We start from the raw sequence: 16,867 nt of genomic DNA, 5'->3' as shown, positions 1-16,867 counted from the left end.
TAATTTATTTGATAACATTTTTTTTTTATAAAAATGAATATAGTTGTTTTAAGTTTTTAATTTAGATATATATAAATATTGTAAAATTTTTTTATACTTAAAAATCATTTTAATATAATATTTACAATATAACATTTAAAATAATTATTTAAATTATTTATCCAAAGACATCATAATTAGGAACATCCTCAAATTGTTGATTTTGTGGATTACCAGGAGCCATAGGTCTTGTTGTCATCTGACCTCTAGGACCAACCATTTGTTGTTGTAATCCAATTACTTGCCTATACGGCGGTTGTGGCTATAAAATTAAAACATTTTTCATTTAAAATATAATTCAACCCTAATATAATTATTATGTAATTTACAAATTTATATAATAATTTATATGATAATTCATACTTGTTGTAATAAATGTCTAAGACCGATATTCGAAACAGGCCTCATCAACCTTGGAGCATTTGCTTGTTGATTCGTCATACCAGCAGGATTTAGTGCTCTTTGGGCTTGCTGAGCCTGTAACAAATGTTTTTTATTTGTTTCGTTTCTTCTTCTGCACAAAGTTATACAACAGAATTTATGATAACTTCTAAAAAACAGTTCACCTCCAACTGTTGTTTATATTGCATTTCCTGTTGCTGTGCTACTTCTAGATTCTGTTGAATCTATAAAGTTAATTATATTATATGAATTCTGTGAAATTTATTTTAGTATGTGTTTTCTTTTTCTTCTGTATTTTGGTGTTATATTTATTGGCTTACATTTATTTCCAGTTGTGATTTATATTGCGCCTCCTGTTGCTGCGCAGCTTCTAACGTTTGCCGTAGTTGTTGAATTTTTAATAAATTTTGATGCCTAGCTATTTCTATGTCATCAAATGGTGGTCTTTGTTGTCCTATCATCGTACCAGAGGCTGGAGCCACTTGGGGACCAGTAATACCACCACTCTATAACCACATCAATAAAACGAATTCTTTATTTTCATAATTTATATCTATGTATATTTTATAGATAATATTTCTAATTGTTAAATGTCTCTTTACATGTCATTGATATAATAATTATTTTAAATTAATTTTATTTTATCATATAATCAAAATAAGTTTTTACCTGCATATTTAATTGATTTTGAGGGCCAGCAGATGAACTTAACGTTTGTTGTGGAGCATTTGTAGAAACTACATTCTGAGTTATTTGTCCTCCTCCCATAGCCATAGTATTTGTTTGAGACATAAGAATACCTCCTTGTGAAGTACCTGTAGAAGGCATTGGACCAGCTATTGCATTTCCTTGAGCAGCTCCAGCCTATTAAATGTAGATATTAATTAAATATATTTAAGAATATATTTAAAAATATTTAATATAATATAATAATTATGTTAAAATATAAATTTTTATTTACTTGTCCTTGTCTCATAGAAGCGTGCGACGTTTTTTGTTGTTGAATTACTTTACGGAGGCGATCTACAAAACCTGTCTGATCATTTGGAATAAATCCTAGATATGTCCTTCTTTCTGCTGTATAAAGAAGAATAAGTATTTTTATGTCGCAAGCTGTTGTTGCTTGCAAAAAAGTAAAATGGACACAACCCGCCTAAAACATTTTATTTTATAAATAAATACAAAAAAAGAAATCCATTTTATTATATTATTATATATGATGCAATATACTAACAAATCCAGAATTCATGACTTTTGTCAAAGATTCCAATGCTTCACAAGGTGTTGGATGAAACAGAACGGATTTAGAATTTTTTAAATAAGATCCACCAATATTTCCTATCAATTGTTTAGGCATTAACTGCATAATTAATTTTTGTGGCCATGTATCAGCTTTCCTATAATATATTAAATTTATAATAATTCATGATTACATAACATTCATAAAAACTTACAATTCTGGATCTCCATCCTTGGAATTCGCGGAAACTTGACATGGAAGATGTCTAGTTTGTTTTTGTGCATCTGCAGTTGTTTTAGCTTTTTCAACCCATTCAATAATACCTTGCCATATAGTATGTCTTTCACGTGGTGTGCTAATTTGTGGCCCTGGTCCTACTGTGCCAGCAGTACCCTTCAAGAATTATATTAATATATATTATATTAATATATCAATATATAATGAATATTATGATTTATATTTCTTTATTATAAACTCAATATAATATATTTTGGATTTCTTATTTTAAATAATAACATAAATTTGAAAATTACTTGGGTTTGAGGATGAGTTACTTGCTGCTGTTGAGTTACTGAAGATACAGATGCCTGTGTTTGAGAAGCAGTAACTGTTTGTGGCACTTGAGTAGGCACTGATTGACTTACACAGGATACCGTCAGCTGTCCAGCTTGTCCATGAGTTTGTTGAGCTGTTATTGACATTGAAGCTTGTTGTTGGACATTTTGTTGTTGTTGCTGTTGTTGTTGTTGTTGCTGCTGCTGCTGCTGCAATTGCTGTAGTTGAGTTAATCTTAACTGTTGTTGTTGAGTTAGTTGTTGTTGTTGCTGTTGCTGCTGTTGTTGTTGTTGTTGCGCATTAGCAGCCATGACATTAATATTAGTCACTAAAGATGTAAAATATATATAAACATTAATTTTTTTATTAAAAATAATTATTACTATATTATAAAATAATATAAAACATTGTTAATTTTACCATCCATTCTTCCAAAAGGAGTTACATTAAGTCCAATTGAAGGTGGAGGTTGATTCAATTGCGCTATTAAAGCACTACTTTGTGTATTTGTTGGACCTGTAGTACCTGGTGGTACAAAGTGCTGTCTCCATCTAGGATGACTTGTCCTTGCTGTTACATTTGTAGGATGATAAGTCGGTGGAGCAGATATTTGAGGATTATAAGGAGGCCGTCCAGCATTCATTGCAGTTGCCATTGGTACTACTGTTTGATGAACTGAACTAATATTTTGAGGAGTTGGATTTCTAAATGGAGGACCTTGAGATTGAGTTGGTTGTGTAATACTCTGCTGAACTTGATTTGTATTCGGACTATCGTTGCTTTGTAACGGACTTAATGGAATTTGTGCAGCAGTGCCTGATGTATTATGAACAGCCCCACCGATCGTAGGACTAACAGGTCTTTCTTTTAAATTATAATTGCGTAATAAAACCAAATGTCGCGGATCTTTAGCATAATTTTTAGTTTGAGATGATTGCAAATCTCCTCCTGCTTTTTCAAATAATTTAAATAATGCAGGTATTTTTCGTGGCGATAATATTGAAAGATTAATGTTTCTCTAAAAAAAAAAAAATTTTTATTTATATTTAATTTATAATTATTAATTATAGTATACCTCTTGATAAAGTGTGGCCAATTGTTCTATAGTATGCCCAGCAAATTTATATGATTCTTGTATAACTGTTTGATATGGAGGAGAATTGCAAATCAAAATACAATGTTTTTGTGGTGCTGTATTTGGCTCACGTCGTAATTGTAAATCTTCAAAACATTGTAACCCAGTTGCAAGACCTTCTCCAATATTTGCAAAACATTCACCTTTTCCTCCAACCATTCTATTTAAATAAAAATATTACTAATGTTTATCAAAAAGATTAAAAAAAAAAATCTGTTTTCTAAAAAATTTTACTTACTCTAATTTTTCTAAAACAAGTAATAGTTTATGAGGATTTGCATATGGTCCAAAAGTTTCTGTACATGGTGCTGGCAAACAATCAGCAGCATGATATACTACTATTCCATATAATGTTGTACTATTTTGCTAAAAAATGTTTTATCATTAGATAAAGAATATGAAAAAAAATATATTATAAAAATATTAAAATATTAAAATAAAAAATATTCTAAAATAGTAAAATAGATTAAAAAGTAAAAGATAATATTATTTTACCTCAGAAACATATTCTCTATCTTCAATACCACCTTGACTAAAATATCTATATAATACAATATTTTAAATTAATAAAAATTTAAAAAAAAATAAAAAATATTAAGATAATTTAATATAAAACTTACTCAAGCGTGGGAGTAAGATAATTTGTTTTTAAATCATTGAGATATGCTCCATTAACAGCTGTTCCTTCAATTACAAATATTACATCGGCTTGAATACCATGCTCTGTAGGACCAGCTACCATTTTTACTCCGTTCTTTAAAATAAAAAATATATAAAATGAATATAACAAATAATATGAAATTTTTATTATAATAAAAATGCATATATTATAAATAATTTTTTAAAATATTATTTTATTAAAAAACTAATAAATAAGAAATATTTTTAATACAAATTTTTTCATTCTTAAACATTTCAAATGATAATATTATAATGTATATTATATAATAATAAATAATAATAAATATTAAATTTTTACAAAATAAATTATAGTTATTTTCTATTAATTTTAAATTATGTTTATAGCACAGTAATATGAAACTTACAAAGAATTTATAAGTTAAATATTAATAATGATAATTCATTTATATATATTACTAATATTAAAATTGGAATTGTTTAAATATTCTAACTAATTAATTTTTAATTATTAATGACATCATAATATAATTATAATTTACAGTTCAATGTGTAATTTTCCAAGAATTAACTAATTATATCATAATTTTATTTCATTATATCATATCTCAAATCATTCAATATAAAAGAAAACATTAATATTTTATTATAAGTAAAATTATTATATCAAAATATTTAATCATAAAATAAGACAAACCATTTCATCTTCAATACAAGAAAATGATTCTTGTATTCATTTTATTAATTTTATTTAATTAATTTAATAACAAAAAATAAAACAAATAAAATGCAAATTATTATATCTCTACTGCTTTTTTTTTTACAATAATATTATTTATTTAAAATAATTCATTAAGTATATTATATGCTATCATACTTTTTTTTAAATATAAGAACTGCTTACCTTAGATACGCGAATTGTAGTAAAACTAACATGCGACATGCGATAATAATACCACACTGAGCGAAATGAGACAAAGTTCTTAAATCAGCGCCATCTCGCGTTTGAATATTCGAAGCTTTGACTTGTTATTAACATAATGGAATATACAAGGAAATATTCGAACAAGAAAAATAATAATAATAAAAAAGAATAGTGAGCAGTTTTTCATCAATTTGAGGACAGTATTTAAAAAATTCATTAATTATTTTTTTTTTATTCAAAATTTTTACATTTTGTAAATAGAGCTTCAAACAACTTTTTTGTATTATTTTTAATTATTATATTATAATAAATTATTTTTAATTGTGAAATTGTTTCTAATTAATTATTTATTATTGATTAACGTATAATAATTTCTAATATTTTGAATATTATATAAAATATAAATATAATATAATATATAATATAAAAAAATTAATTAATTACTTACTTTCTAATCAAAATTTCTATATTTTTAAGCTTGCATTTTGAAGCAAAGTTACTTCAAGCAAATTTCTCGTATCAAATATTTTAAAATGAAATTTTTTCAATTTTTTAATTATTTATTAATGATTATTATAGAATGTGTCTTAATCACAAATCTTTAATTCAATAATTGCATAATTCAATAATAAAAATCAATTTATTCATTTAAACCAAACAAAACAAATTATAAATAAAATATATAAAAAGGAAGAAAAGAATTAACAATTCAAATGTATATAATCATATTTAGAAATAAATCTTATAATAATGAAAAATTAGTAAAAAATTTATTGCATATAATTTATTGATATTAAGATTAGATATTAGAATTAATCGATAATAAAATAAATAAATAAAAAAAATTTCACATTAAAATTTATACGAAAAACTTATCTAAAAGTTTCTTCAAGATGCAAGCAAAAATTTTGATTAGAAAATTTTGTATAATTGATTAATTTTTGATATAGCGACTTTAGTGTATATCCTTTTCAATTTTATAATAAGTAATAAATGGAAAAGAATTTCACATTAAAATTGAAATAAAAGATTTATTTTATATTTTCTATCCATAAAATGTAAGTTTAAAAATGTAGAAAAAGATAGAAAATGAAAACGAGTAATTAATTTTCTATATAATGTCTTCGATGCATTATAAATTATTGTTAACCATTAATAAAAATATAATAAAAATAATAAAAAAGAATTGATATGAGAAATTTTTTAAAACTCTAGTTGCAAAATGCAATTTTAAAAGTGTACAAATTTTGAATAGAAAATTAATAATTAATGAATTTTCCAAATAATATTTTCAAAATAGCAGAAAATGTTCTCTATTTTTCTCATATAATATTATTTTCTTATCGGCAACTTCAAGTATCTCCTTGTATATTCTATTGTATATAACCTTGTATATTCTATGTTAATAATAAATCAGAATTACGGATATTTAAATATATGATGGCAGCTTTGATGTTTTAGCTACCTCACTTGCAAAAATTATTTCTAAAAATATTCGAACATTTCTAATGCTGATAATCAATTCTATATTCTTTGACCATAAAAATTTAAAATAATTTAAAAAGTATATAAGCAATATAAGCAGTATATAAGCAATAATCTGAAACATTTTCAATTATTACTTATAATTAATTATTATTTATAATATTAAAATTTACATTATTTGAATTAGAAAGAGAAATGCTATTTATTTCTGACACATTATATACTATTTTCTTGCATATATATTTAGATTATACATTTCATATATATATATATACATATATATATATAAAGAGATGATTTAAAAATAATTTGAAAATAAAAGTACACAAAATATTTATATTAATAAGTTTTATTCTTAATATTATTGTTATTTTATTTATACAAAATTTTAATCATTATTGCAGCTATTAGCAAATTTGTTTTACTTACATATATAGTAATACAAATTTCCCAAGTCACACCACGAGGAGGTTACTGCAAATAGTGACTCGCCCTAACTCCAACGGACCCATCCACCCTTCCTTTGCAAATTTTAAACTGCGGAAAACATCATCGCAATACATCAACCGTTTATTCCAATTAGAATAGACGGTATATAAAAAAATGGACCTACCCGAAAAAGAGGTAGACGTGCTAATCATCGCCTATCCTCTTTTTAATCTAAATCATCAATCCCTAGCTAAACTTATAACTAAGCTAAGCCCTAGCTAAAGAAAAATAAAGATTTTTGATAGATAGGATTTATAAACTGTGCAATCGTTTAATTTATATATTACTTAATGGCGTACTCCTTAATAAAAGAAGAGCCTACGAATGACGAAACGATGTTATTTAAATTATATTGGAAATTACGCTGATTTGATTACATTGCTCGTCTCGTCCGATACGTTGTCACGAGGATAATTGGAATTCCTCTACTCCCGTCATCACGATTATAGAGGAAGGTAAAACAAAATAGAATATAAACATTAAATACGTTACTATTCCATTTATACATTGCGAATATTGCAGACGAAACAAAGCTTGGAAACTGCGTTTCTTTGCGATGCAAAAAAAACTATGTTTCTTTTGCTTCTGTTCACATCAACAATCGCAAAAGAACCCTAATGGATTACCAATTTTACACGTGTGATCTCCTTTAACTAGAAAAAGGCACTTAAGGAATGACAGAATATAAACCATCAAATCACCGTATAAAATGGGTCTTGTAATGGAGGTGCATAATATGGGCACATTTCAATCCAAAAAGATCAAATTATTCCCAAACGTAGCACAAATTATATTTTCTTGATTGTAAAATTTTAGAAAAAGATGCAAAAATCTTGTTCGACTTGACTATGTCAAAAGAACAAGAAAATGGCAACCATTTCCATTTAATCTTACTTTCATGAAGTATATAATTTTCACCTTACAGACATACAGATAGAAGGAAAGAAAATAAGGAAAAGGGGACTTACGATCGTCCGGGATTACAATGAAATCAATCTGCAAGAAGAAACGAAACACACGGAAGACGCGGAAGACGCGGAAGACGCGGAAGACCTGAAAAATATTAATATATGAAACGAAACAATTACACAATAGTCTAGCTTGAACATAATGTTACGAATTAAAATAATATTAAAAAGAAGAAGAATTAGAATTAAAAATATTAAGAGTAACATCAAAATTCTTAAAAAAATTAAGAATTATTAAAAAGAAAATGAAAATGTCATCTACTCGCGACTGTTCAAGCTAAACTGAAATGATGTAGCCAAACGGTCAACTATGTGCATCGATTGTGCTGCCATCGGAAATTGATATTTCTACCGATTATAACAATTTATGCTTAATAATTATTTTAATAATTATTAAATTAAAACAGATTTGTAAAAATAAAATATTAAAAGATATTTTTATTTTATTGATCATACAAATGTGTTTATAATCTTATTGAATTAAAAGAACAAAAAAATAATTTTTACGGCGAAAGAAAATTTTTTTTTTATTCAACTTGACAAAAGCGACATCTATAAATACTACATTGTAAATATCGATATTCTCATTGTTTCTTCGAAATATCTTTATAGGCATTATAGAATTTGAAATACTATACTTTTATTTACATAAACAGATTTAATGTTTTTTTTAGAAATTAACTTGTTCTCTGTTTTTTTTTAAGTATATTTTTCTAATTATTTCATGTTGAGACAAAATTCTTGGTATAAACTGTTCCTTACAAGCTTAATCAAATTATCTTTTACTTATTTATTTATTGATAATAACAACTATTATTTTTTTCATTTATAATTAAATTTTATTATTAATTATTATTAATTATTATTTTATTTATTAATTTTTTTAAAATATAAAAGTAGAAGCAATTATTTAGTTGTAATGATATCATCAATTTATTTTGTAATTAGGGATTCATTAATATTATGACATCATTAATAATTTATAATATTATAATTTAAAAAATGAAGATTATATGCATGCAATGTAATAGTAAATGAATATTATTATTACTAAATTTTATATTATTATTACTAAATTTATTATATATTATGATTATTATTTAATAAATTTATATAAAAAATAAAAATTTTTAAAAAATCTTTGCCTTCGATCTATCTACTCTGTTTTTTATCTTATATATAAAGAAAAGAAAAAAATTAAATAATTATCATAATTAAATATATTGCTAATATTTAAGTAAATAAATATTTTATAAAATCATAAAAACGTTGACCAAAACTAGTAATTTCTAGAAACTAGTAATTTTTAATAACTAGATCGAACTAAAGTACTAATACCGAAATACCGAATTTACAATTCTTACCATTACTTGTATATTTATAATATTCTTTAATTTTTATATATTTAAAAATAAAATCAAACTCAATTGAAATGGAATATTTATTTGAAAATTAATTAACTTAACATTTATAAATATTTCGATTATCTTCTAGTTTATATATTGTTTATGACTATATCACGTGATTATGTTCGTTGTTTCAAAAATATTTCAATTTGTAAACAAATTTACAAATTATATTAATATAATTACTGTAATATAAATTTGTAATATATAAAATAAATTTTATGATTCGATAAAAAAATTCCATAAAGTATCTACTGTTTTTATATTTTTATAGTTATAAATTAAAAAAACAAACTTGAAGAAAACGTTAAAGAATCAATAATAATAAAAATACTAAAAGTAAGTTTGTTAAACTATTTAAATATATTTTGAATGAAAAATGTTACTTATAGGTATTATAAAATTAATATATATATATATTATAAAATATATATATTATAAAATTAATATATATGGATAATTATAAAAAAATAAAATTTAAATGGCATATTATGAATCATTTTAGATACATTACAATGGAAAAATTAAAGTGGACAACGCCAATTAAAAATGGAAACGAACGCGAAAATTTAACAATTAAAAGCCCTGTTATATATAAAACTCCTGTAAAACAATGTGAAACAAATTCAAAATGTACAACATATCAAAGTAATATTAGTTCTTTTAGTGTTCTTCCAAATCATATTACACCTCCCTCAGGTTTAACAAAGTTTATGGCAAGGAATCCATTTGAGACTGATTTAACTAATAGATTACATTTATCTGTGATTAGTCCAACTGTATTTAGTAAGGTAATTTTTTAAAATATTTATTAAAACTAAAAATTTTATGATATTTTTATTTTATTAAACGATATTTGAAAATAATGAAATTATTTTTATATCATTTTTTAATTGTTGTAATTATGTGTGTAATTATTATAATGTTTCTAGGTTTCAAGTCCATCCCAACAATCTTCAAACTTTGAATGGAGTGTAGATGAGCTAGCTTTAATACAACCAGCAAAAATAGAAGAGTTTCCCATACAACAGATACATTGTATTGACACAGAGACTGAAATAAAAGCTCAAGCAGCTATTGATCAATTTTTTAATGAAAATGAAATAATTCCAAGCCCGTGGGAAACAAAGAGAAAAGAAATTAAGACAAAAATTGAAGTGAATACTCCTGTAAGGTCTTCCACTGATTTGAATTTGGATTCTTCTAACTCAAAAAAAGATGGTATTTATGTTAAATAATCAAGAAATATATTTTCTATGTTCTAATTTTTTTATTTTAATTTTTATTATAGGTTGGAGTCAAACAATGTTAACATTTGCACCTGAATTGCCATCTCATGTTATGGAAATTTTAAAACCTTACTTTACATTCGTTCAAGTAAATACAAAGTTGATATTATTATTCAAATTATTAGATATTATTGCTTTGATTTTAAACTACTTTTTTTGTTTTTAGAACCAAAACATTGAAAGTGATGATGCAAATTCAAGTAATAATTCTTTAAGACGAAAGTTGTTTTTCAATCATGAAGATTATATAGATAATGATGAGTCTTCTATTTGTGTATCACCAGTAAAAATGAACGGATCTTTAATATTATCTTCCAGTCCTCCACAAAGTGGAATGTTAATTCATGGTGCTCCTTTAAAAGTAAATACAAATGTATTTTAATTAATTTTTATTAATCTATTTTATTATTCAATATATAAATATTGAAATACAGAAAGCACTGAAATTTCTTTTTTTCAGTATTCATCAAACGAAGATTGTCATTATGATACATCACAAATTAATACAGAAAATTTATCTCCTCCTAATGTATCTCCTATACACAATGCAATCCACATGTCATGCGAAAGTATAAAATCTCATTCAACTACTCAATTAAACTTTACTATGAATATGAGCATAGATCAACCTAATAATAAAGAATTATTAGATCATTCTTTAGGTAATTATTCCACATTATTAATATATATTCATTAAAAAAATAATCTACAATATTATTTTTTTAAATATGATTATCTATTTTTTTAGATAAATCCATTAATAAGAAAAACTTAGAAAGAAAAGTCGAGTTTTTAAATGTACATAATAATTCCACATGTGATACTCGCATAGAAAAAAAAGTCCTAAAAAATTCGATCTATGTTGAGCACAATTGCGATAATAAAACTTCAGAATTCAATTTTAAATATCAAAATACTGACAATACGCTTAAATACGTGACTGATTCGTGCAAAATGAATACGAATGACAGTATCTTTCAGCAAACAAATGTGATCTTAGCTACTTCTAATCAGCAAAGTGTTTCAAACTCTGCACAAGACACAGGTTATCAAACTTATAGTATGAATAATACAACAAATATTACTGATAGTTATAATATTACTCCAGTTAAGCAAAAGCTTTGTTGGGGTGATCAAATTTTAATAACTGACGATGAATTTCCTCTATCTGATTGGAAAGAGAATATGAAAAATATCTTTAGTTCTACTCCGTCACGAACGAATAGGGAAAAGGATAATCATGTATTTTAGATAATTTTTTTAAGAAATGATATATAATCTATTTAATTTTGAACATAAAATTATAACAAATAAATTGCTTGAAAGCTTAGAAATAATTTAAATATATATTATTGGAGATATATATATACATATATAATATAATTAAAAATAATATTATTATTTGTATTTTTTATATTTATATTCTTATTTTATCATGATGTTTTGTTTCTTAGTTAAATTTATAACATATAGATTTTAATATATAATGAATAATATAATTTTCAGTTTTTCACTGCTTTATATAATCTAAAATAGATTTTTTATAATATTAGATATATAAATATTATAAATAAATATATGAATACATTTGTCTAATATTGAATAAAATTATAATAATAATATATTAGATTTCAATTCAAATTAAATACATCAAAATTTAAATATATCTTTTAAAAATATTTTTGAAATATGAATACCTATATATAATGTATCTCATATTTTTCATATTTTAATTACGAATTAATTTTCGTATTAAAATGTGTAATAATTGATTAAAATCAAGGAAGATAACTGAAAAGTATATATATCTTACAAAAAATATCAATCTGATATAAAATATTTATTAATTATTAATTATTGATGATAATATTTCTAATGATCATATAATCATGATTATCATAAAAAACTAAATACACATATATAAAAATATATAGAAAGTTATGGAAAATTAGAAATTTTTCAATTCAATTGTTTTTGCAATTTTTTAATTGAAACTATGTAATTATTTAGGTTAATTTTATCAACTATATTTTAAGTGAATTTAAATTATATTTAATTAACTTTTGATTCTATCTTTTTTTATAAAAAATATCAAGAACAATTTTTTGTCAAGATGAATGCAAATCTCAAACTTTGTGAGTCCGATAAAATTGAAAAATTATATATTCTAGAAATTTTTATTGATTCGGTTACTATTTATGCCGAAAAATTGCAAAAAATTCTTCCTAACGAATTAGGTGTTGATTTAAAATTTATCGATATGCCATTGTTTCGAATTTTTCAAAGTTATTTTTTATTAACCAAGCCAGATAGATCAAAAGAGATAACTCGCGGACCAGGAACTTTTACTATAAATTTTAATGCTGGTAAAGCATATCTGTTCACTAGAAACCCCGGCGAACTTGTAGCACAAATGCGATCTAAACCCATATTATTAGACGTATATAAAATCAAAAAAATCGAAATTTGTCCCGAGGAAGTAAAAAAGTATCCATTAGGACATTCAGTAATTCCGATACCAGGTTGCTTATGTGACCACACAATGATGGCAAGCAATGATATATATCATTTACCAAAACCGTATGAAATAAAAAATATTTTTGTTCTTATGGACGAGGAATATAAGCCATCTGGTTATATAAATATTTTCTTGAGATTGACTTGTTTTGGAACGTATACAATCAATCCCTTCGTAATCGCAGGAAAAAGATTATTATATAGAAATATTGGTTCATTTAATGAATTTTTGTGCACTAAAGTAATGTATCCAGATGAGGAAGAAAGAAGAGCAGCAGAAGCTGGTACAAAATTCTGCATGCCTGAAAAAATATTTGAAGAAAGTGAACTAGATACTCCTCCAAGAGCAATAAATATAGCTCATTTGATATTAGTTTGTAAAGATTTATCGGAAAAAGACGGATATCCGCCAAATGTGATTTCTCCAAATTATCCCCCGAAAATTCCAGAAATAACTACTGAAGAAATTAAATTTGATATTAATAGAACACGACGAAAAGGATTTAAAATGATAGTTCAAGAAGAAGTTAATGCTATTACTCCAAGATATAAAACATGTATTAATATTGGATGCCCTGGTAACATTTGCACGGGACAAAAATAACAATAAAGTTAAATAAAAATAAAAGACGATCATCAAATTAAATAGAATTAAAAATTATTTTCATAAATAAAAATGTTAAAAAAGAAATAAATATTGTAAAAGGATAAATTAAAAAATATAACAAAAAAATAAACGATTAATTTTTAAATTATTCTTTAAAATGTGTAACTTTTTTATACTTGAGACAAGTTTTTAAGAAAATAAAATAAAATGTGTAAAAGTAAATTGTGATATATAAATCATTGTATAAAATTTCTAACGTCGGCCGTAATAAATCGTAGAGGGCGTAAAAAGCATTATGATTTTTTTTGAGGTCGGTATTTCAGAGCACGTAATGTAAAGTTTGATAAAACATCATATTTGATTTATAAATCTGATCTCAAAAATTTTTATATCGCGAAAAAATATCATATCTATACTTTGTTCATAATTCACATTTATTGAATATTTAAAAAATAATTAAAAGGATTTTAAAAATGTAAAGGATATATTGATTAATCGATGTAACTGCGATTATTTTCGAAGCAATCTTTAATATAGCAACATAGTCAGTCTTACAGTAATAAGCCAAAAATACAATCTATATATCGAGCTTTCGGAGAATGGGCAAAAATGATTTGTGTTTTCCTTCATAACTAAATCGTAGGACCAAAAAAAGATTAACGATCGCATTTCGTGGAAGAGAAGGAAAACATGTGCTCCTTTCGCCCGAACTCCTGAGACAAATTTTACAATTTTACACATAATCATATTATGTATCACGCTGCAAAATTGTAGGTCCTGTTCTTCCACGATCTAAATCTCGTTTTGAATGAAAGAATTTCACGAATGTATATACGTAAATTGCATTTTCTTCCACCATGGCAACGGAATGACATTTTATGGTCCTATTTTCAGTGAATCTTTCGATGAATCATAATTGAAAAATTGTAAATTAACAACGAGCGCAGAAATGTGTCACTATGGCATATATCATTCTATCAACAATTGCAATATTTACAATAGTGCCTGCTAGAAAATGCATCTCAAAATATTTAAAAGAGTACAATTTTTAAAATATCTCAATTTTCAAAATCAATCCAAGCGAATAAGTTCTTAAAATCGTTAATATACGACAGACTAAAATAAAAATTGTTAAAGTTTAATCTAAATTTTTATCTATTAATTTAATATTTTACTTATCTTATTACAATAACATACTAAATTATAGTTGAATTTGCGAAATTATTTTAATTAAAATTAATTTAAACGTAATATAAACTACTTTTTAGTACGGTTAATAAATATGTCTTAGAAAACTATATATTTATCTCTTTCGATATATAAATTTTAATAGAATCCAAATTTAAATAATAGAAAAAAAGAAAACGAGCGTCTTTTTGATTCTCTTCGAGTTGCGTTTTTCGAGGCATTATTGTATAAATTAGAAATGAAAAAAATTTTTTACATATTATTAAGCTAATTTATAAATGTTATACCAAAAAGAAAATATTTCGAATTTAATGTTTAAAAAACTTATCATTATAAGACGAGGGTTTGCTTTGAGTTGCACACATTTCTGAGCTAAATGTGTTACAAGTCTCATCACAAGTGATGAGACTTGATCTCTGTGACTCGACTCAATCTAGTTTCAAAAGCGACATTTTAATTAAATATGCATTGAAACACTATCATAACGAGTTTCAATCTTTTAAATTTCAGTGTACAGAATGAATCGTAAACGTTTACAGTGAGTTTAGAATATATCAAACAGTGCAAAATAACGTTGGCTTTAAACAAGATTAAAAAGCATAGATCCGAAGAAAATTTTGTAATTAAGGCCCGATTTTCAATATCATTTTGTCATCAATTTATTGAATTATTTGATTATAAATTACTATATCAATATAAACTACTTCTACCAATCAAATTATATTTTTTTTCGCCAATTGTTTTTTTTCACACATTTTTATTTCATTCATAAACATGACTGGTTTAAAACAACTTGTTAAAATTCTGACTACAGTTCTTTTAAGAAAATAAAATAATTTATCTTTGATTTTAATAATATAGTAATGGAGAACATACATTTTGTTTATTCATTGTTATCAATTGTTAATTGATATATTATTTATAATAAAAAAAAAAAAGAATTTAAAGAACTTTGAACTTGAAAATTTTAAGATTTCAAAAGTTTTTAAAATAATATTTTTTTCAAAATTTTTCTCCAAGTCTGTCGGACATTAATTACAAATTATTTTAGGACACTGATACAATTTCGGACCTAAATTATTACCAGGATAGGGAAAACGATAGATACAAATATATAGATATATTATAATAGTTATTTGAAGAAACATTTAAAGCCTTACATAAAATATACAGTATGATGTGTATCGGCACGTATGTATGATAAAATTATGTGATATCTATGTGTGTGTATGTGATTGTATACCTTTCATTTCTCTCGTACAGATAATAATCGTGTCACACGTTGAACTTAACCAGCATGTCTATATATATATATATATATATATATATATATTATATATATTATATAATATAATATATATATATAATATATAATATATATATATATATTATATATATATATTTATAATTATTATACGTGTTCAAAAGATGTCTCAAAATATGCAATCATATTCTTTAACGATCTTTTTTCTTCTTTTTCTTCCTCCTTCTTCATTTCTTTTTTTATTTTTTAGTTCTCGTTAATACAAAGAGAATAATAATACATATTCTCAAGATTGAAATACATTATTCGGTGTACTCTTGGACTGAGACTTGATACGGCAGTAGTAATAGTAATAGTAGTAATAGTAGGAGGAGGAATAGCAGTAATAGTACCAGTAGCAGCAATAGTAATAGTAGTAGTAATAGTAATAATAATTTTAATAAGAATAAGAATAAGTGTAAGAATAAAAATAATAAGAATAAAAGTGAGTAAATATAAGAATAAAAGTGAGAATAAGAGTGATAGTAAGAATGATAGTGAGAGTAAGAGTGAAAGTGAGAATAAGAAAAAAATAAAAGTAAGAATAGAAGTAGGAATAGGAGTAGAAGTAGGAATAGGAGTAGGAGTAGGAGTAGGAATAGGAATAGGAGTAGGAGTAAAAGTAAAAGTAGGAGTAGGAGTAGAAGTAAGAGTAGGAATAGAAGAGTAAGAGTAAGAAT

At 24.2% G+C, this 16,867-nt stretch overlaps 3 protein-coding genes across 6 annotated transcripts; 2 read left to right on the top strand and 1 right to left on the bottom strand.

Moving 5' to 3' along the window:
• Positions 1-48: 48 nt before the first annotated feature.
• LOC122714735 (mediator of RNA polymerase II transcription subunit 25-like) lies at positions 49-6,900 on the bottom strand. 4 transcript variants are annotated; one of them, XM_043936365.1, is made up of 15 exons: positions 6,850-6,900; positions 3,992-4,125; positions 3,867-3,912; positions 3,610-3,737; positions 3,312-3,531; positions 2,657-3,254; positions 2,215-2,564; positions 1,896-2,074; positions 1,676-1,838; positions 1,403-1,594; positions 1,111-1,305; positions 762-947; positions 606-665; positions 403-516; positions 49-301 (listed from the first exon to the last, which is right to left on the bottom strand). In XM_043936365.1, exons 2-15 carry the CDS (start codon positions 4,111-4,113, stop codon positions 158-160), a joined length of 2,697 nt encoding a protein of 898 aa, XP_043792300.1. In that variant the 5' UTR covers positions 4,114-4,125; positions 6,850-6,900; the 3' UTR covers positions 49-157. The 4 variants fall into 4 exon arrangements, with proteins under 4 accessions (XP_043792300.1, XP_043792297.1, XP_043792298.1 ...); XM_043936362.1 differs by lacking the exon at positions 6,850-6,900 and adding an exon at positions 4,915-4,953; XM_043936363.1 differs by lacking the exon at positions 6,850-6,900 and adding an exon at positions 4,708-4,815.
• A 2,898-nt stretch (positions 6,901-9,798) lies between these two features.
• On the top strand, positions 9,799-11,823 carry LOC122715094 (protein aurora borealis). Its single transcript, XM_043937018.1, has 6 exons — positions 9,799-10,074; positions 10,216-10,504; positions 10,575-10,660; positions 10,739-10,933; positions 11,033-11,234; positions 11,321-11,823. The coding sequence occupies exons 1-6, from the start codon at positions 9,799-9,801 to the stop codon at positions 11,821-11,823; spliced, it is 1,551 nt and encodes a 516-aa protein (XP_043792953.1).
• Positions 11,824-12,634: 811 nt separating this feature from the next.
• LOC122715116 lies at positions 12,635-13,768 on the top strand. The gene has a single exon (XM_043937039.1). It carries the CDS (start codon positions 12,686-12,688, stop codon positions 13,691-13,693), a length of 1,008 nt encoding a protein of 335 aa, XP_043792974.1. The 5' UTR covers positions 12,635-12,685; the 3' UTR covers positions 13,694-13,768.
• Positions 13,769-16,867: the final 3,099 nt, after the last annotated feature.

This window comes from Apis laboriosa, unplaced genomic scaffold, assembly GCF_014066325.1.
Source record: "Apis laboriosa isolate Shangri-la unplaced genomic scaffold, ASM1406632v1 scaffold34_cov151, whole genome shotgun sequence".
NCBI lineage: Eukaryota > Metazoa > Arthropoda > Insecta > Hymenoptera > Apidae > Apis > Apis laboriosa.
This window is presented reverse-complemented; position numbering and strand designations above follow the sequence as displayed.

Bases quoted from the DNA above. Each gene is read 5' to 3' on its own strand.
- LOC122714735 (XM_043936362.1), bottom strand. From the start codon at position 4,953: ATGTCGCATGTTAGTTTTACTACAATTCGCGTATCTAAG. The intron at 4,126-4,914 runs GTAAGCAGTTCT...TTTATTTTAAAG, and splicing joins CTACAATTCGCGTATCTAAG to AACGGAGTAAAAATGGTAGC. The intron at 3,255-3,311 runs GTATACTATAAT...TTTTTTTTTTAG, and splicing joins TGGCCACACTTTATCAAGAG to AGAAACATTAATCTTTCAAT.
- LOC122715094 (XM_043937018.1), top strand. From the start codon at position 9,799: ATGGAAAAATTAAAGTGGACAACGCCAATTAAAAATGGAAACGAACGC. The intron at 10,505-10,574 runs GTATTTATGTTA...TTTTTATTATAG, and splicing joins TTCTAACTCAAAAAAAGATG to GTTGGAGTCAAACAATGTTA. The intron at 11,235-11,320 runs GTAATTATTCCA...CTATTTTTTTAG, and splicing joins ATTATTAGATCATTCTTTAG to ATAAATCCATTAATAAGAAA.
- LOC122715116 (XM_043937039.1), top strand. From the start codon at position 12,686: ATGAATGCAAATCTCAAACTTTGTGAGTCCGATAAAATTGAAAAATTA.